Source organism: Ascidia mentula, chromosome 7, assembly GCF_947561715.1.
Source record: "Ascidia mentula chromosome 7, kaAscMent1.1, whole genome shotgun sequence".
Classification (NCBI taxonomy): Eukaryota; Metazoa; Chordata; class Ascidiacea; order Phlebobranchia; family Ascidiidae; genus Ascidia; species Ascidia mentula.
The window spans coordinates 7,073,547-7,095,222 of NC_138572.1; the positions used below are offsets into that span (position 1 = coordinate 7,073,547).

General features: G+C 39.7%; 2 protein-coding genes across 2 annotated transcripts; one reads left to right on the plus strand and one right to left on the minus strand.

Moving 5' to 3' along the window:
- Positions 1-11,581: 11,581 nt before the first annotated feature.
- LOC145909020 (complement component C6-like) lies at positions 11,582-21,641 on the plus strand. Its single transcript, XM_082996342.1, has 12 exons — positions 11,582-11,720; positions 12,016-12,234; positions 12,408-12,552; positions 13,173-13,323; positions 13,661-13,799; positions 14,375-14,486; positions 14,694-14,826; positions 15,101-15,291; positions 15,364-15,510; positions 16,001-16,164; positions 16,379-16,481; positions 21,443-21,641. The coding sequence occupies exons 1-12, from the start codon at positions 11,631-11,633 to the stop codon at positions 21,544-21,546; spliced, it is 1,698 nt and encodes a 565-aa protein (XP_082852468.1). The 5' UTR covers positions 11,582-11,630; the 3' UTR covers positions 21,547-21,641.
- Positions 18,725-21,415, minus strand: LOC145908749 (uncharacterized). Its single transcript, XM_082996082.1, has one exon. The coding sequence runs from the start codon at positions 19,820-19,822 to the stop codon at positions 18,725-18,727; it is 1,098 nt and encodes a 365-aa protein (XP_082852208.1). The 5' UTR covers positions 19,823-21,415.
- Positions 21,642-21,676: the final 35 nt, after the last annotated feature.

Here is a 21,676-nt window from a genome sequence, read left to right on the forward strand (position 1 = left end):
CCGCGTATAATTGGCGATGGACCCGTCAATACTTACACTGCTTAACCCGAACTCAGTTTACAAACATAAATGTATAAACAAAAGCAAATAATGCCAGAATAATATCCCTTGTTTTCATCACGTAGTGTTTGGACCAATGCAACGCCCATTTGCACCCATTACAAAATGGCCGACTTGTCACCCTCGTCACGCACCAATGCCCACGTCATACAACACATACCCACGTATTTTATTGAATCCATAGCCTGGATGCTGGACACCGGAGATTCAGATGTCGTGGACACGGCGTGGTGTTGTTCACATACGTTAAACAGACTCTCCAGGAAATTGAGTTTTGTGGCAAGGAGCGAGGTAACATATATTACTTTTGTTCAATGCTTAAATTATAAAATTGTTTTAAAACCAGTTAAAAGCTTTTATGTGATTTGGTTGATGTGCCGTTAAATAAATTGTAAAATTTTTGACCAGATACAGTCGTAAAGCAGCACCAGTCAATGGCGGAAACAACACCTGACTCTCTGCAGAGGGACGGCAGAAGAGAACGTCATATTCAAATGTATGGATATTTTGAAGTTACAAATTACTTAAAACATGAACGTACATCTTTGCTCAATATCATGTACAATCTTATGGCTGACATTTCGTAAGGTCGTGTTTAGATCGTGCCCTCCCAAGTTATGGCCTTTCAGCTCAATTGCACCTATTTTTGAAACAGTTGCGGGTAACACCCAGCTACCGATTAGTCAGTGATGTCATAACAAAGAAGCAGTGACGTGCGCTGGTGAAATACATCCCACAGTTATTATTTTGGGAGTGTTTCCACAACACTTCTTGTATATACATTTATTAAGCAAACTTTTTTTTGGTCTTTTTAAAATGTGTGTATTGCAAGTATTTCCCAAGCCTCAAACACCAATATATCCTGAGTGTATGCAAAAATTTGGTAACACATACGTATATGCGGATGATCAACATACCTAATTTACATACAAAAGAATGGGCTGACGAAAGATCAGTGCACGCCCAAATGCACCTGGAATAATGCAACTTGACAACAATACACACTTAGCCTCGGGTTAAATGGATTTTTGATGTTAGGAGCTATAATGTGGGCATTAAATACAGCTCGTCCAAGAATGGTAAACGTCCACCTGACAAGATATTTTCCAGAAGTCTAACAGAAACTACGGTCGATGTGGCTCAAACACTCGATATGTGAACGGTAACCTTGTTTGTCAAGTTTTTTTTAAGTTTAAACGAAAAAAGAAAAAGGGCAATGGTGCAAATAATTTAACACTGTTATGTTGTCAAAACAGTTGGCTAATGGGAAGAATTCCAATGACTAGATTAACAAACATTCGATTCCAACTACCAGAACGAGTGACAGTGCTTACAATGCTATCGCATATTGACTTGAAAAGAGTACAGGTGTGTGTTTCATAGCACCGCACAATGTGGAGTATTGATATTTTAGTTACTGTCTCGTGGCTGGCATATCTTATGCTGTTTAAATTTTTTTATTCGCATTCAGACCATTTCACGTTTTGCATTTTTTATGAATGGTTGCATGATTGCAGGATATCGCATGTTCAAACCAATGGGAGATCCACTGTACATCAGTCATGGTTGCCAGTGTACAAGTGACTTGAAATTACCACGACGCAGCGGCGCAAATTCAATGGATCTTAAGTTTGTTCTCTGCTTTTGAGAAGTACGCACTATTAATTTTTGTTGTTTAACCATAACTTTACAAACCAGCTGTTATTGTAAAATCACAACTTAAGCTGAATTGTCAAATAAAATGCCCAATCCCACATTCGGTTTGCAGAATGAAGAAAAGTCCTCGTTTGAACCACTTCTCGCATCGGCACAACTTGAGACAATAATATGGAAGAATTTTACATTAGATTCAAAGGTATGTAACAGTAAATTTCTAATGCAAATCCTAGGCTTTTTGCACATTACATTTACCCACAATGTAAATATCACACCTAAAAAGTGTTTTGTACAAATACGTGTAGTGTTGGAAGTGCGTGTTGTCTTTCAGTGCATAGATAATATAATTATTTACATTGCAATCACGAGTTGTTTGATTGCAAGTTATAGTAGATCCTACTTTCGATGACACAACAAACAAACCGACCAATTGAATGGACTGATGTTGGCTGCTCGATGGGAGTTTCCCCAAATATACGAAACCCGATTGGACCTCCAAATAACCCTCCAGGTCCAACTACCACAATGAAGTACAAATGACAGTAGTGTTAGCTAAGTAGGATAAATAAAATGTATTGCTACTTCGAAGCAAGCATGTATATATGTATATTTCTGCAGTTGCGATCAACAGAAGCATTGTAACGCATAAAGCTAAAAACATAGATTGCACTTTTCGCAATATAAGTCACTTTGTATTGATAGTATAACCGTTAGGTTTATGGTTAACGTTTTAATCATGTTTATACAGTAAACAGTATCATGTACAAGTATTTGCGGATATTGCAGGGACACATCCAGCGCCAGCTATTAGTGAATAAATGATCTTATTTATTCACGACGCTATGTCATGAAGATCCGAAATCTTATCTTCTACGGATGATTTGATGCAAGGTGGTGAGATATTTCGCAACCAACAAAATGTCTGTTTAATTGCGTGTATAGCCACCCTACATCCTTGCAACTTTTTTATGAATAAAAATGTATGACTTGATCTTTTTTCGTTCCACTTGACGTGACGTCAGCGATCGGTTTATGCAGGTACAACATGACGAATGGTCATGACAGGTGGAAGCGATCACGGCCACACACCTTGACCTGTCACACTCTTCAAAACAAGGTGTGTTTTATTTGCTTGTAATAATTTGAGTGTGACACCGCTATCAAATAAGCGTTAAATAAATAGATACGCAATAACAACACTTAATGTTGAAGGATACAAAAATCTTATTATGTTTAACTTCAGCTTAAAAAGCATGGCTGTTGCGGGGACATTTAAGACAAGAGAAGTTCACGGATCTCTCTACAACGGCTTAAACCAAAGGTCCAGAAATTGAAAGGTTAGCGCAGCTTTTAAACATATAATAAAACATGAACGCGTGCTACTTGTTTGTCATAAAGTTAACCATGTGGTGGCGCACATGGGTTGGTTTCACCGCTTGTTTTGGAATGGCCGGTCGTATAAAAGATAGCCTCAAATTTGCAATAAATCCACCGACTATAAATATTTGCTGTAAACCAGAGTCTTAAACTATCTTGAAAGTGTTAGTAAACTGCTAATAACCTTATAAATCAATGAGCAGATTGATTTTGTCATACTGTAACCTATTAAGTAATCCCTACTCTTGGCTGGTTTAAAGTGTTTACTAACCCGATGGCATATTGTTTACGAAAACCGGATGTTTTTAGATTAGCGGGAGTTTTCCATTACTGTACAAAACACTATTCCAATGACCACCTCAGCAAGGTACAGAATGCAGCTCTTTGCTGCAACGCCAAAATTGAGTGTGGAGTACTTAAGATTGTACGACGTAAATGTTTATTACCGCATATTTTCATAGGTCTTTTCTCCAAACCTCATTCGGTGCAACATATCTACAAACAATAAAGGAAATTGCAGTAGCCTCGTGGAGAACAAGAAGACTTCCTTCCACAAGTCGACATGATGCAAAAATATTCATAGGGTCAAACTGTTCCTAAGCGTAACTGTAAAAAGTTTCTTATTAAAAAACTACGTTTCAAGCAATATTATCATTAATTCAAATTATCCAATTATTTGAAAAAAGTTGTGCAAAATGGGAATTTGTACATCACGTGAAAATGTGTCCAATCCTGCTCCGCCGCGCTCGCTCGCATGCATGCTTTATTTTATGTTATGCGTTGTCTTGATCAAGTACCCGGTGTAATATCGGTAACTGGTTGAAACCGGTTTCATCCGGTTACCATTCCATGCTCTCTGCGCCTTTTCCTTCTCACTACATCCCCCGGTACTTGTCACTACAACGTTTGCTGCTGCTGCTTTTTATTTTGCGAGGACAGTGCACGGTCCCCGCCTGCTTTCTGCGTCAGGATTGGACATAACACAACGTGAATGATACGTAGCCCGTAAATTTATTTGGCCATGAACATTTACTATTTCTATATCGCATAAACTTCGTATTGAGCGCCTTTTTTGTACAGTCCGACGTATTTTTATTTGAGATAGTCATGCCGGATGTAGCATAATATTTGTATTGCAAATGAGAGCGTCAATTAATGTAACAAATGCTCCAGCATAATTTTTGTCCCCTTAAACAATTCTAAACCCTCAAAATGCTTCTTAATATTATGAACGTATTTTTATGCATATGTCAACGAGTTTCTTTCACGGCACCACCATCCGTTCAAGTTTGCGTCACCTACTCGCCGAGCCCAACACAATCCAACCTGATATTCCAACAACACAACACCAACAAAGCATTCATGTAGCTTGAAGTTGGAACTGACCACCCCAAATGCGTACGAAGAGGACATTTCTGTTGGAGTTTGTGCCAAATTTGAAATACGTGTTTTATATTTCATTGCAATGCCTAGTTGCTGGAAATGAAGAACCGCTTTAAAAGTCGATGAAGAGAACATTAGAAAGGCAATTCGGTGGACTGTTTTGTGTTTATTTGAAATATGTGATTTGCCTTGTTTTTGCTGGAGAACATTTAATGAAGACTGTGGCCATTTTGGACTGGCAATGGCCCCGTAAGACAATTCTGTGGACTTTTTTGTGTTTATTTGAAATATGTGATTTGCCTTGTTTTTGCTGAACATTCAAGAAGACAGGAAGCCATTTTGGACTGGCAATGGCCCCGTGAGACAATTCTGTGGACTTTTTTGTGTTTATTTGAAGTATGTGATTTGCCTTGTTTTTGCTGGAGAACATTTAAAGAAGACGGCAGCCATTTTGGACTGGCAATGGCCCCGGAAGACAATTCTGTGGACTTTTTTGTGTTTATTTGAAATATGTGATTTGCCTTGTTTTTTGCTGGAGAACATTTTAAGAAGACGGTGGCCATTTTGGACTGGCAATGGCCCCCGGAAGACAATTCTGTGGACTTTTTTGTGTTTATTTGAAATATGTGATTTGCCTTGTTTTTTGCTGGAGAACATTTTAAGAAGACGGTGGCCATTTTGGGCTTGCAATGGCCCGTAAGACAATTCTGTGGACTTTTTTGTGTTTATTTGAAATATGTGATTTGCCTTGTTTTTGCTGGAGAACATTTATATAAGACTGCGGCCATTTTGGCTTGCAAAGAACCGTGTGCTTTGTGTTTTACCTGAAATGTTAGTTTTATATTTTGTTTCTATTCGTGTGATTGTTGTGTTTGTTTCTTCGCTTGCGTTCTTTCCCGTAGTGATCGACTTGCCAATAACCAGAAGAAAACCAGTCCCTGCAAGTCCGCCATATAATCCGGTAATAATTTTATTGAAACACTACTTGCGTGTGGTTAAATAATGTTGTCTTTAGGAGTGAAAATGACGACATGGACATAGTAAGTTGGATGGAAAGTAATGTTGGATGTCGTTATGAAAGGTTTGGAACCACGTTTTGATGGCCTTTTAACCTACATGTTTCTATGTTTGGAAACCGAAAAGACCATACACTCTTGCTTAAAACTCTGTAATATTTTTTTAACCAATGCAACCATGCTTTGTGTTAAAAAGCGAATGCAGAAATGTGTTTGTGCTAATATTTGCAGAATAACATAATGTCGCGCTAGCAGCTGCAAAAGTGATGTCCATCATCTCTCGGATTGTTGTGGATCGCAAGGTATGTGATACTTTTGAATAGTAGGTTCATAAGAAATATCCGTACAAACGCAGATACTAACGTATATCATTTGCTTGCAATCTTATCTAAGCTGCCTTGCAAATTGTCTGCAGATGCAGGTTAACACCTGTCCAAACTACGATTCGTGCAAAAAAACAACGGAATCCATCCAACTGTAAGCAAGTGCCCTCGCCGCAATGACCACGACGTGTTCGGTAAATATTATCTTTACTAAGGCTCTTGATCCAAAATACCGTCATTGCGTAATTACATATGCTTTGCCCTTCCGATGAATAATATTATAAGTATCCAGGTTTCCCTATTGGATGTATAATTGGATGTTTGCAGTGAAGCTCAAAACTAGCCGAATTCTTCAAAAACCATTAATTTGGAACGTCGACAAAAATACAAAACTTCACTTTTTTTCATGAGCAGCCACCAGATTCTACAGATCACCTTGGAGATGCACATCAACACACAACAGCCCTTCAACGTGGATAAGGATGTTTCTCCAGCAACAACGGACGTCACGAACAGCTTCATTTATACGGGTCGTAGGTCATTGCAGGAGAAAACTGTGCTGGTCGACATTGGGTGCGAATCGTAGGCCTAAATTTCTTCCCATCCTCTTGCATTGAGTGGCCTTGATTCGCCATATACAGGTCCAGCGAAGGCAAGGCCCAAGTTGTTAGTTCTTGTGCTACATCTGCAGCAATCGCGCCTAGGTTTACATTACCTTGTAGCACATAACGTAGGCTTAGGATAGTTAGGGAGGGTACGATTGGGGTTCGCGCGCCACTAGGGTTTACTTAGTTGTCTAGCTAAGGAGTGGCGCGTTGCTAATAAAAAACTTCAGTTAAATGTAGGGCTAGAAATACGGTCCCGGCTTGGCCATGGTCTTGCTTCTTGCAGATCTAAATCCCACAGAGTTGGTCACTGTGCAGGTCAGCTTAATAAGCTCATGTCAGCTGCTACGGCGGGCGGTGAGATTGCTGAAACGTTGACGAGCCCTCCTGCTAACTTGCCCACAACCAAATTCACTCATTATTGCGCAAACTAAACTTCTTTCTCTATTAAATTGAACCTTCTGTTATGGGTAGTTAGTACACAGTGCCTTTTGATCTTGATCTTCTCTGATGTTTGCGCATGTTTTAGTTTTACGTAGTTTCCTTGTCACTAATATGGCACGATTATGTCGCCCCGTAGTAGCGTTGCTAATATGTCAAAGTAGGATTTGTCGTGGATTTGCGTCTGCATGTACATTTACTAACAAAACGGTCAAGGCTGACTCCGTTGGTATGACGTCATGTAGAGGGCAATGTGTGAATGGCCAACATTGGCCAAAAATCTTTCAACAAACTTATCTTCATCTTGGATAAGAAATTTGGCACAATGATCTGTTATCAAGAATCTGGCATATTTGCCCTGCAGAAATCTGTGAAAGTCCCTGTGGACTAAGGCTGCTGCTCAGGTGCAGGTTTATGTCTGGACACACTTTCATACGTGCATTCCCTTAAGCACGTATGAATACTTTTCCCAACCGATTCGCACCTCTTGTTGACCGGGCCAGCCTGTAAATACTGTTGTAAGGATTGTTCATCCGTGAACTTTACTTACTTGTGTTTAAGGGTTGGTCAAAGCACGGTAGTCTCGCCTTTTATTATTTAGTGAAGTCAGGTGAAGCAGAATAGTCTGTGTGTGTCCTGTTTTCGATTTGTCCGGAAACAGGCTCGCGCAGGGCGTTGGCGACTCCACATTTGGTGTATTTTGCGCCTAAACTTAATGTGAGGCGAAAGCTGAAGCGGCCGAACAACCAATCGTGTACCTCGTGATCATAGACAAGTCAATCATAAATCGTTTCGTGTACGGAATAACTAGAGATATCCCAAAAGTCAGGTGACATTATTTAGTAACCCTTCCGACCCAACACAACGATATCATAATGGTAACGATTGCATGAATGTGACGTAAAGTTCCACATTCTGTTTCGATAGAAGGGGCGAATGTGACGTAAAGTTCCACATTCTGTTTCGATAGAAGGGGTGAATGTGACGTAAAGTTCCACATTCTATTTCGATAAAAGAGGTGAATGTGACGTAAAGTTCCACATTCTGTATCGATAGAAGGGGTGAATGTGACGTAAAGTTCCACATTCTGTATCGAGAGAAAGGATGAATGTGACGTAAAGTTCCACATTCTATGGAAGGGGTGAATGTGACGTAAAGTTCCACATTCTATTTCGATAGAAGGGGTGAATGTGACGTAAAGTTCCACATTCTGTATCGATAGAAGGGGTGAATGTGACGTAAAGTTCCACATTCTGTTTCGATAGAAGGGGTGAATGTGACGTAAAGTTCCACATTCTGTTTCGATAGAAGGGGTGAATGTGACGTAAAGTTCCACATTCTGTTTCGATAGAAGGGGTGAATGTGACGTAAAGTTCCACATTCTGTTTCGATAGAAGGATGAATGTGACGTAAAGTTCCACATTCTGTTTCCATAGAAGGGGTGAATGTGACGTAAAGTTCCACATTCTGTTTCGATAGAAAGGGTGAATGTGACGTAAAGTTCCACATTCTGTTACGATTATTGGGTTAAACTTTTCTAATAATTTGGTCACTAAGTTGCATTAAGTTTTTGTTGTTTAATTATTGGTAGTATAGTATTGTATAAACAGTGTTTACTTTGTGTATTTTTGCTGATAACGACGAATACGTGCTTAACGTGTGGCTTCACCTCTTTCCAGCCAAACTACAGTCGTAACTTTGGTTACGACTTAGTTTTTGGTTGGATTTCATGGTGTCTGTTTCACTTGCTGTGTGATTACTTCTGCTCGTACGAGTGGGCAAAACTGCAGTAAGACAGCATGCAGATTTTGGGCAGAGCAGTAAAAAGACAGGGCAGGTTTTTGGGGGTCGCCTTCGCCAAGCAAACTATCAAGGTTGTAGGCCTATCAGAGATAGACAGGCTGTTGAGATTTTGCACGAGGCTGTTAAGATTTTGCACGAGGCTGTTGAGGTTGATCTGAATCTGCCGAGTCAAAGGCAGGCAGGTTGTGAATTTATGTAAAAAATGCGTAGATGCGGTGCGTTAAATAGCTAGATATCCTTTTGATGAATCAAGGCCTTGTATTTTTACGAACGTAAAATAACCATATTGTTTTTATGTTTCAGATCAGCAAGAAAAAACAAGGAACACGGTAGTTTGGTTTTATTAACATTCTAACTCTTATGTTTATTTTTCAGGTTATAAACGAAATTTCACTGGAGCCTTACTTTATTATAGAGGAGGTAAATATTACAAGAAATGATGGCTTTTTTTTCACATTAAACTTAGCGTTATCTTCTACAGGTGAAATTTCCAAAAACGTTATTTTGTTTTAAAACATGCGCGATCTTCTGTGGAGGTGAGTAATAGTTGTTTAAAATTTTTGTGTACTGTATCTGTACATTTGTTGTTGTTTGCAGTAATCGTTGTGTGTGTACATTGTACGGGATGTCACCGGAACTTGCCTGATTAATTTAAGAGGTAAGATTTTAACATTGTTCTGTCTATGCATTCAATATCTCTTGATTGCCATATGCAACTGAACTATGTGAATGTTTGTCATTTATTTTCTCTGACATCCGATTACTGTTGTGCAGGTGACATTTCGATGAACAAATGTTCAGTGAATCTGCACAATTATGATATTTAAGGGGTAAGTGAACGTAGCTAATATGTTCTTAGTGACCAGAGAACTTTTCTTACTAATTATTTTACTTGTTTTTCAGGTAACACGTGTTGTATTGGAGTAAGTACATCCCACTTATAGGCAAGTAATACTTCCCTGCAAGTGGGTCAGTGTCTTTTTCTCGGTTGGTTGTGGTTCTGTGCCAACCGGGGGTTTCTCTGCTGACTCATGAGAAACCCACTGCGTGAGTTGGCACCTTGACGTTGGTGCAGTGGCTTAATTCACAACTAAGACCAACTCGCAGAACTCAGCTGAGTTTACAGCAACAATGTTTTCTCTCGATTTGATTCGTGGAAAATTATTATTTTTACCGAGTAAAGGTCTGTCGGTGACTGGCATGGAATTGCCCGAACCTGCCGAAATATCCTGATCCTGCCAGATAAGCACAAATATTGACGTAAGCCAGCTTGTAGAGAATCGTAAAAAGCCATGCCATTGTGGTACTTTTACCTGGTCTGGGAGTTATCTCTATTTCCTGGTAACTGTCCTTCGAGCTAGGGGGTTTAGATTAAAGCAACCTTTTTTAATATGTGCTAGGGTGGCACTTTCCCGCTTATTCCATATAAAATGCTCGCCACCATCAAACCGGACAAGAAATTTGTATATGTTCCTACGGTGACTAATGCTGTTTTTGGATTAGAAGTTAAATATACATTAAAACTGAAACTTTTTTGAAAAGCGGAATTTCAGCGTAAAGCAGAACTGCCTGAACATTACGATTACGTCAAATATACTGAAGTGATTGCTGACGTTGGGACGCATTACTACTCGAGTGGAGTGGTTGGAGGCGCATATGAATATATTTACAAATATAATAGTTCAGATCTTGCAATATCAGGTAGGTAGCTTTTAAGTAGCCATAAAATCAAGTTGTACATTGCATTATTCACGCGACATATTTTCCAATGTAGGTTTAAGCGCAGATGAGCAAATGGAATGTTAAAGTTTGAGACTAAAATACAAAATCACTGGAAGTGATGGTGATATGAAGCATTGTGCAACCAACGCATTATCCAGGGGAAACGACGGAAAGAACACGTTTTAAGCGTCCAGTAATGCAGATTAAACTTTAAACCTAATCTTATTTATAAAGGAACATTCATCAGTGCTGCAAGTGAAGTCATATCAATAGTAAAAGAGGGTTCTTCGGCGTTGGCTGCAAAAAAAAGAGTTTTTCGAATCAACAAATGCCCAACAAATCTGACTATGGTGCTTGGGTTCAGTTAGTGCCTGACTAACCCAAAGTCATTGATTTCAAAAGAAACCAAAGAACGGGTCAGCTGTGGTTGTAAATGAAGGCAAAGCATACAAGTGCATTTGTGCATCTGGATATACTAGGACCTCTTGCATGATACGACGCTGAATACGAGTCGGATGTGGAATTTTGACATCACTGCTTTTTGCTTGCTTTTGTACATGCTTTTGTATTTATATGCTTGAACTTATAGGCTACCAACCAATGAAATATTTTCGAAATCGTTTAATAATGTAATAAACACCTTAAACAAAGACATACAGGTCTACAGTAATTACCGCACCGGGAAAGCACTAAGGTTCTTTGAAACAATGGCAAAAAAAATAATGAAAGAGTTTGAATGTGTTTTGCGGCTGGACAGTAAAATCCCATTAGCTAATTGAAACGTGGTTGGGCTGCTTTAGTTGGGAGAAGCAACCCGATTTGTAAGCGCCGTCTCGTCTTACAACGGACGTCCAATTCGCCTCGAGATTTTAGTTTTGCTTCTCACATGGAAAGTACCGTTTTTTTTTAAGTGAGCGGATAAAGTACTGTGTTCTTTTGATGTAGCTTAAAATGTGAAAGTAAGGTAGCTGTGTTTTGTACTTGCGTTCGAGGTATTTGACAAAATATTTTTACCAAGTGAGAAAGCTACCGGTATGGGCACAAACTGGTAATAGGAAATGCATATGGTTTAGGTGAAGAATGTGAAGGCAGGCAACCTTAACATTATTTTGGCATCTAATGTCACAGTTCTTGTGGGTCTTAATAGTCTTGTGATCGAACGTTACGTCAGACAATTGTGATTACTTTTTATTGCAGGATTTTGAAAAAAACACCAACTGCGCAAAATTTGAAACCAGGACTGCATGATGTTGCCCAGTGTTTGCACATGTTTGTTGTATGTCATTATGTTGGCGGCAAGATGCCATACCTGCAGACACTCTGTCGACTGTCAAGTGAGTTACACAGTGCTATATATATCGTATTACATCAGCTATTTGGACAGGCGATGCTGGTGCCCGTAAGGATTTTGTGCCCAAACCTTAAAGTGATTCCGGTGCTGACATCGGCATTATTTCCATTCGGCACCAAAAAGTTGTGCAACATACGATAAAATCCCTGATACATTTGTTTGCAAATGTGAAGTCCACTACGACATATTTGCCATCTTCCTTATATATATAATGCATGGAAAGTAGGAGCCGTGCGGAAACATATACACTCAATTTGACTACCGCACTTTGCTATTAGCTGGGACCTTGGGGAGACTGGACGCAGTGCAGTAAAACATGTGGCGGGGGTCAACAACACCGCACGAGATCTGTGACGACACAGCAGTCAGGGTCCGGAAGGAAATGTTCCAGCACAAAGGATTCCAGAGATTGTAACAAATTTCCCTGCCCTGTTGACTGCGTGTGGGGTTCGTGGAGTTCTTGGGGCGAATGTACTGGAATCGGTCGCAACACGATGGTACGAGGGCAGAAAATAAACTAATTATTTCTGAATGTTCACAAACAGAAAACACTTTATGCTTCGATGGACTTCTTTGTTAACGAAACAAATAATATAGAGTAATACTCGCGGTAACACTAACTCTTAGTAGCCAAGAATGACGCTTGTATCTACAACACACGTTTATTCAGAGTCGAGTGAGGAACGTTAAGTCTCCGGCTAAGTTTAATGGGTTGGAGTGTTTGGGGTTGAACACTAATTCAAAGAGATGTGAACCAGAATATGTGAAACCGAATGCTACCGCATGTCCGAAGGACCACATTACGTGTGACGAAGGTCTGTAAAATTATTGTATTGGATGCTTAAGAAACTGCATGTATTGTTCGTAACAGAAAAAAATTCATTACTTAGTAGCCCGGAGGCTTATTATTAATGTGAGCTCGTGTTTTGCGCTTTTGTTCGCTTTTCATGGTCTGGCACTGTTTGGTGCATATGATGAAATGTAATAAATCAATCTTTCCTATGAAGTGAGAACATCCCAGAATAGACTATTTGCGCTTAGTGACAAGAATTTTAGTTCTCCTTTCTCAATTGGGATAAATATAAATACAACGTAATTAGGGGCAACAAAAGTATTAATTACGGGTCACACCTAAAGCAATGACAAAATGTCTAGTTATGATTTCATTCAGGTGAAACCTTGTACCCTTTATTGTGAAAAGAATTTGTTCCGTTACAACTAGATTTTTTTATGCGAAAAAGAGCCATAATAATCAATGAGAGCTGCAGACAGGGTGTATACACGCACTGTTTCGACCTGTAAGATCTCATCAGTGCAGCTGTTGATGTGGCACTGTGCTAGCTGGTAGACTAGCAGGCACACAGATTTCCACTTTCTGGTACCTTTCGGTCAATCGTCGATATGTTGGGTACCAAACTAGATTTTTTTGTTACAGGATGGACCTGCATTAAACATTCACAACTCTGCAATGGTGATCACGACTGCAATGACAATTCGGATGAACTCAACTGCACCGTGATTTACTGGCCTTGCACCAAAAACGAAAACCATGAACAAGATCCAGGCATCGAGGCTGCAGAAAGCGGGTATATGATATAGGAGTAAATTTCCCGAACAAAACGTTTTTAGAACTTGAATGGAAAAAAAAATTTTATTCCAGACAAAGAGAACCAGGAAAAGTTTTAACTTATTGTATTAAAAAAGGCAATACTTTTGTGAAGAAAGTGACGAGAGCAAAGGCACCACAAATGTTGTTTCATATTGGAAATTTATTTAATTTATTAGACTTAGAGTATAAAAATTTGAGTGAAGTTCATTATGTTCCGTATTGATTCGTTTAACCATGTTGACATTTAGTTAACAGCACATAACTTAGAAGTGTAGCAATACGCAGCGGGTTACAATTAGAATACATATATATAGATTCGACATTCTGGAAAACAAACCAAGTGGAAGAATTCTGAACAACCAGTGGTTTAATGGAGAATGTATATCGCAAGAAGAACGCGATACCAACAAGAGGTTTAGATTGCCAGCAAACATAGAAAAATATCAATTTGAGGTGAATAAAAACCATCGCCTTATAACATAATTGATTGCACGTCTTGGCAATCTAATGACAATCAATGTAAGACGAAATGTTGGGTTACTAAGACTGTGGTCTTGGAGGAAGCGAATTGGCCGATATTGGATGTATTAGACAAATTATTAAATAAATCCAATCTAAAATCTATAATAATGTATTAAAATCCAAACACAGCGATCTTCAAACAGCTCAGATCGATTTATTTAGAGAAAAATATATTTCGCCTAAAAACGGCATCATCAGTTTCTCCATTTACCAATTGGTAAATGGAGAAACTGATGATGCCGTTTTTAGGCGAAATATATTTTTCTCTAAATAAATCGATCTGAGCTGTTTGAAGATCGCTGTGTTTGGATTTTAATACATTATTATTGATACGGTGTGCGATCGACAGCCTGCCAGGGGCCTTTGGTTTTTTTGGATCCAGATTTGATTTACTAATCACATTGAATCTAAAATCTAGTGAGCATTTTGTTTTAAATTGTAACTTCTGGTGACACTTAACTTGTCAAAGAATAAATAAAGTATTGATTAAAATTCATTTTTTATAGTTTGGAGTTGAAACAGGCTTTGAGTCGAGCTCACACGAGAGTGCGCACGACTTCTTGGAAAACGAGAAGAAATCTACGACCCGAAAATTCGACGCAAGTTTTTCTGGTCTATGTGAGTTAAAATCAACAAAAGCACAACGAAATGTATCACTATATCTTACATGATGGAGCATTGGTCTCTAAATAGCTACTTCTATACGATAAAAATTGCATCATCATTTGCTTAAATTTGGATAATGACTTCTACATTACTTTTACATTCCCTTTAGTTCCTAGTATTTAAGTTTGTTCGAAGCTGCTAAACTGCTTGTTTTTGCAGATGATGGCTTTACTTTGGGTATCAAAAGTTCCTATAGTTCTAATGAAAATCACAACGTAATAATTAAAGAAAGCAGAAAGGCAGACTCCAAGTACTTCAGGATAAAAAACAGCATTCACATTGCTTCGTTCAAGTAACGACTTTTGAGTGTTGTGGTTACTTTTCAGTTTCCCATTTCATTTTATTGCGTAATTCAGATTAAGACACCTATAGCAAAATGTTTCAAACATTAAAACCTTTTCCACCCACTGTTGGCAGAGATAAAAGCAGCGACCACATTGCACTGTGTGGACGCCACTACAACGTTTAATTGTAAATGACACACGTGATTTAACACATTCCTCTCTAGCCTCGTTTGTATCTATCATCCATATATACCATGATATTTATCACATACTTATTTACAGAACTGTGCGGGACGACCTTGCAGTATCCAACGTATTCAAACAGCGCGAAGCTTCCTTACCTTTGCATTATGACTACGAAAAATACGCCGAATTCATTTCCGACTTTGGTACGCATTACTACTCAAGCGGAGTGATTGGCGGTCAATATGAACACACATTTATTTTCCGCAGATCAGAACTCACCGAGTCAAGTAAATTCCTTTATGCAAATGAATAATTGATATGCCATAACACACAGACCATTGATTTTTGTTTAATCACAGAATTGACTGAGGAGGATCAAAAAAGCTGCTTGGAGTTTGAGATTTCCTTGAAATTCGATAGGGCTAAGAAGTTGAAAAACGCTTCAGGTGATGGAAACGTTAGCTACAGCCAATGTTTAGAAAACAGCTTATCCAAGAAAAACGGAGGTAAATGCATTTTAATACGTGATGTAGCATGTAGATATGGATTGGTCAATTCGACTGACAATGCTGCAACACACTCTCCATACCCAAAAGTCTTACCAGTATATTTACCCCAAAAGAATACCAAAACAAAATTGTGATGGATTGCGACAGGCCGCACCGGAGATCTGGTGGCTATTAAGCAAACCCAGCATGAAACCAAAAACTTGTCCACAAAACGTTAGATAGCAGAAGATGTTTACTTCTGTTGCGTGCGGGAATTAGATTCTGTACGAGACATTGCGACAATATACATCAATTTAAAAAACGAGGAACGATGCTGCTTTAGCAGGTTGAGGTTAACTTTAGGCACAATTTACGGATTAAAACATTGACAATTGGGCCTTCCTATTGCTGCAATCTCAAACAATCAAATCCATATCACCATTTTCCTAACAACCAATATATATATTTCGGCTACCGATTTGTAATGACTTAAGGAATTTTTTTCTAGGAAGTTTCGTAAATTCAGCTTCTCGTGTCATTTCTGTTGTGAAAGGAGGCTCAATTACAACTGCAGGAAAGTTAAGTTTCTCTGATAAACAATCACCAGCAGAGGGCGATTTTGATGCATGGGTTGCCTCAGTGACACACTTCCCGGAGATTATAGATTTTAAGGTAAGTGGATGTCTATTAATTCTGCTCAAATGGGTAAGTTTACCCGGTAAGTCTTTTGAAATAATTGCCCTACTGAGTAGCTAATTTGGACTCATTACATTTGTAGGAATTCAACAGGTACAGTAAGCAAATCTAACATACTCCGTTTAGTCACGTTATTTACTGATTTACTATTGTTTCATTAAAAGAACCACAATCATTAATTTGTTTACAGTTGGCTCCTATTTCCAACGTCTTTGTGTCAGCCAATAAACGGGAAAATATGGAGCGGGCTTTGGCCGAATACTTCGGGCGTTTCGATCCTGACAAATGTTCAGGTGTGTAAATAACTCGAAGTGTTTCTGAGATATTTAACAGTGTCTCGATGGCCTGAGCGGTTATTGAGTCTCTTCGATTGTTAAATCTGCTTCTGCCTCGTTCTCACCAGCAAACAGCTGATTCCAAATAAACAGTTTATTATCAGGCTATGGGAATAAATCCCAAGCCGGCGAATAGCTTGTAGAGTCTCAGTAATATTAGCAGTGTAACAGTAATACGATATAACAAGTAGAATCGAATGGAATCAAATAGAATCAAGTAGAATCAAATAGAATAGAATGAATTTTCCGGTATAAACTGAGCTCCTTAACGCTCTCCATTATGAGAGCTGATTGGTCAATAATGTCACGTGATATCATGAGTAATATATTGCAGGAACATAAAATACAGTACACATCAATATTATCTGTGGGAGCGGATATAGATGATTCACGCGTGCTGTACTAGCAGTCGCTTGTTCACACATTCTGTTGCACACTAGCTGAAGGAGTTGATCCTCCTTGTATTATTTTACTCGAGAACATTTGATGAATTTATCATATGGGCCGCAGTATGGGATTGTGCAAGCGCTGGCCTCTGTGACGTATGTTACACACGAAAAACATTACGCAATACAAACACTGGTTTCTGTGACGTATGTTACAAGTACTTCCCCCCAGATTTGCAGGTGATGAATATAACATCAGCTGTGGGCGATTAAAAAGGTTGTTAATGCGATTGAACGAGTAAATTGCAAATGGTGGGTGCGAAAAAAAATGATATAATACACAAATTTGGTATGTTATAGAGAAATCTCGGTTATAATGATGCACAAGGAAAAGTCACAACAAATGTGCAATGACATGGGAATACACAAAGGGTCATTACCATGTCGTGGGGTGATAACAATGCGAGAAGATTTATGGATAGGGCCATGCGCCTATGCAGTGGGAGGTGCGGCTGGTTCTTGCTGGGCACTTACATTTTGTAAATCAGGGTACAATTCATGCAAGGGATTATTTTCAGCCTCGTTTTGTACTGCTGCTTCAGGTTCGTTACCTGGTGCATTCCTATTAAAGGGATTTAAGTTTGTCCGAGCCCGTGCTATATAATGAGCAATAGTTGGTCTTACACGTGGGTATAGGCGTAGCCAGACATGCTTAATTGCAAAGCCTGTTAATATGACACCCCAAATTAAGGATAGAATGACTAAAATAGCCAAAATACTGCTCCAAAATGGGTCTGTTATAGAGGAGAGTGTCATTAATAACGTTTGTTTAAGTACTGAATGGATGCTGCTTGAAGATGCGCAAGTTTGCCACATCCGACGTTTTGGAGAAGTCCTTTTGCCTCCAAAATACGAGTCTAAGCGTTCATTCTGCCGTTTGGTCTGTGCCAGTGACGCAAGAATTGAGTCTAGATCCCTCAGCGGGTAATGAGGGGTTCCTACAGGGACATTCTATAGAATGTTGGAAGCTTCGATAAAGTTATCTTACTTAATCGACTTCATTATAGGAAGCAATTGCTGGGACATTGTGCAATTAATCAACCGAAAGATTTTTCCTTGTATTTTCAAGTGAAAAATCCTATTAGGTTGGTAGTGCTCTACAAACTGTACCTTTGAGTGTAATTCTCTGTTAGAATACAGCTGCCACTTGGTTTGCTTCGATTTAGCGGGCCCTGCTAATTCGGTAAACAATGGACGTGGCATACACATTAATGTATTGTAAAGAGCGTATACGTACATTTCGGTACGTGCAGCCTATCTCTGTGATAGTTTCTCCAGTAATGGCTGCTTTCTGTTGTCCCGTGAGTAATGATAAAGTAAGAGAGAGGTTAATGCGCGCGTTAGTTGCAAGTAGCAACGAGAGATAAGATTGCAGTTAACATTCTAGGTAAGATGCATCAGCATTCAGGTGTTGGAAACTTGATCGTAATTGATCATTCAAATCGTTTAGGTAAAAACCAATAGCAGTCGGCATTGCCTTAGCAGGCGGGCGTAAATAGTGCCTGATAATTGGGCTGGACAAAATCGCATGGAGTGGGATGTTTGCGCTCCAAAAAAGTAATAAGTGTTTGTAGTAATTATTTCTACAGCGGGACATGATATGGCTGGAATTTCCTTTAAATTTCTATCAAGGCGGAAAACATTACCATGGCAATTTTTGGTCATATTGAGCAGGTGGCGATGGCAGGTTTCCGGGGGAATATCTCGTATTCCGCAACTTGTTGTGGCGAACAAATGCGCAAATTGAAATCAAGGTTAGTTGTGCCGGTGCACCAAAACATGGTTAATAATAGAATTATGTACAAGGAGGGATGTCTTGTTAATTGCCTTTCCATTGCAAGGGGGAGTGCATTTATTTGCCCGGGGACCAAAACGCGCGTGATAAAAACATAAGTCTGAGTTATAACGCTGTCTATTTGGGGGATATCCCGAAAATGGCTTGCGCGGCTGCTGTGACGTACTGTACTGCTGCGGCTGCGGCTGCTGAAACAGCTGATAAGAGCTTCCGGTCGCGCGTTGCGGTGCTGTATTACGTGGCTGAAATGCGTTACGCCTGAACGGTTGTGCTTGCCTGTTGTAAGATTGATAATTTTGGCGATCTGAATAATGCGGTTTTTGCGTACCCTGTCCTGTCGCTGAAGATTGAAACGTAGTTACCAATTCCTGTAGTTGGCTTGTTAAACGTTGCATTTCGTTTGGCTGCGTGCGGTCGCTTGGCGCATTGGGGTTGGTATCTGAAATTCGATCTGCTAAAATTCCAATGTCTTCTAGCGAAGTATCAGGATTTTGTGACTTAATCAAGATTTGAATTTCTGTCGGCATACGTTGCAGAAATTCGTTTAACACTAATTTTCGTGCTAACGGATTAGTATGCGGGTTTTCAGCACAGGCGTTTGCCAAACGATTTAAATAAACACTTGGGAATTCGTTGGGGAGTTGGATAAGGTTGGAAATGTCCGTCTGCCAAATTTGGGCGCCCAATCCGGTAGCTTGCTTAATTATTGCCTTCTTAAGGGTAGTATACGGCGTATCAGTTACAGAGGCCTGCGAAATTAAAGTCTGGAACTGGGACGTTTGCTCTTTCGAAAAACTTTTCAACAAAAAATCAAATTTGTCAGAATCGGAGGTAATTGCCATTTTCTGAAATTGTCTGTCAGCATATTGGAAGTATTGCTTATGGCTTTGGGCATTGGGCCAAAATCTAGCGAGCTGGAAATTTTGTTTTACCATCGGCTGTAGTTGCGCTTCATTTGCGGCGTTATCGTGATTGTGCGCCGGGGGAAATGACTGATTTGTTTCCGATGACACACTACGCGGCGAAACTATGGGAATTTCTGCTTCGCTTGTTGACATGGCGACGGTTTGGCTTGGGGATAATGGGGTTACTGTTTTACTGCGTGTGCGCTTACTTACGGGCGAAAAAGTGGCTTCCTTTATGAATTTACTCAACGTGGTTGTTACAAGTTTGTTGGGTTTAAACCCAACACAAAGGTTGATAAAAAAATGGCGACTGGAGCAATATGCTGGCTTGGGGAAAATGGGTTGCAAATGCCGAAACAACAGGCGTTTGCATTAATTTGTAATTGCCAAAAACAACAGGCTTTTGCGTTAGCAGTCTGTAATTATTATGGTTTCCTATTGGTAGTGACAAGCCGTTATGCCGGACAAACAATTGGCGCTAAAGTATGTAAGTTTATAAAAATTTCCCTAGCGACCTAGGTCTTATGGGAGCTATTAGGCTTTCAAAGGGGTGAAACACAATATGCACATTGAAAAAAAATGATCATGCAATAAAAAGTCGGTTATCAATAAACAATTAAATGCGTGTGCGAGCGATTATAGTCTTTGAATTATTCGTTTTTGTTATTGTCGAAGGTATTCTACCTCTCGTTGAGCAGAATTGCTGGGGTTGTTCCGATCTCCTTCGCTGTGCTGTTGGGTTCCAAGATGTTGAGTGGGGCGTCTTCCTTGTTGTGAAAACGAGTCCGCTGGTCCAAGTGGTGAACGTGATTTGGTTCTGATGTTGCGTGGGGGAGGTGTAGAAGGTTCCTTGCTTCCAAATGATTGTCTTCGGCGCCTAAGTGCGCTTGCCAAGAGGGGGGCCAAGGTTGAGTGGTTGCGCGGCCGGGAATAGAGCTGGAGTTCCTGGTCAAAAAATATTTGAGAAGTTGGAGACAGATTGTCACCTGGGCTTCTGGTTTGGCGTGCTGGTCGCCTGGAGTTGTACGGGCTGCGTCGTCGGTTTGCCGGGTATCTTGGTGTACTGGCTGTTGAAACACGTCTGATTCTTCTTTCTGATCTCAAGGGAGTTGCCGAAGACGGGGCACTATTGTAAATAACTCGAAGTGTTTCTGAGATATTTAACAGTGTCTCGATGGCCTGAGCGGTTATTGAGTCTCTTCGATTGTTAAATCTGCTTCTGCCTCGTTCTCACCAGCAAACAGCTGATTCCAAATAAACAGTTTATTATCAGGCTATGGGAATAAATCCCAAGCCGGCGAATAGCTTGTAGAGTCTCAGTAATATTAGCAGTGTAACAGTAATACGATATAACAAGTAGAATCGAATGGAATCAAATAGAATCAAGTAGAATCAAATAGAATAGAATGAATTTTCCGGTATAAACTGAGCTCCTTAACGCTCTCCATTATGAGAGCTGATTGGTCAATAATGTCACGTGATATCATGAGTAATATATTGCAGGAACATAAAATACAGTACACATCAATATTATCTGTGGGAGCGGATATAGATGATTCACGCGTGCTGTACTAGCAGTCGCTTGTTCACACATTCTGTTGCACACTAGCTGAAGGAGTTGATCCTCCTTGTATTATTTTACTCGAGAACATTTGATGAATTTATCATATGGGCCGCAGTATGGGATTGTGCAAGCGCTGGCCTCTGTGACGTATGTTACACACGAAAAACATTACGCAATACAAACACTGGTTTCTGTGACGTATGTTACAGGTGCTTGCCTACACGGAACTGCTATACTGACAAACGATGGGAAAGAATGCAACTGCGCTTGTTCCTTTGGGTATACTAATGTGGCATGTGCCATTGCTGTGTAAACCATATCGTGTGTTTGCTTTAGTTGCGTGATTGTAAATTATCGCTAGCAGTAGATTTGTAAGCAAAATTTGGCCGCTGTTTCAGTGAAATAAAACCTTTTCAAAATAGCTCACTGTAAGCTTTCAAGAA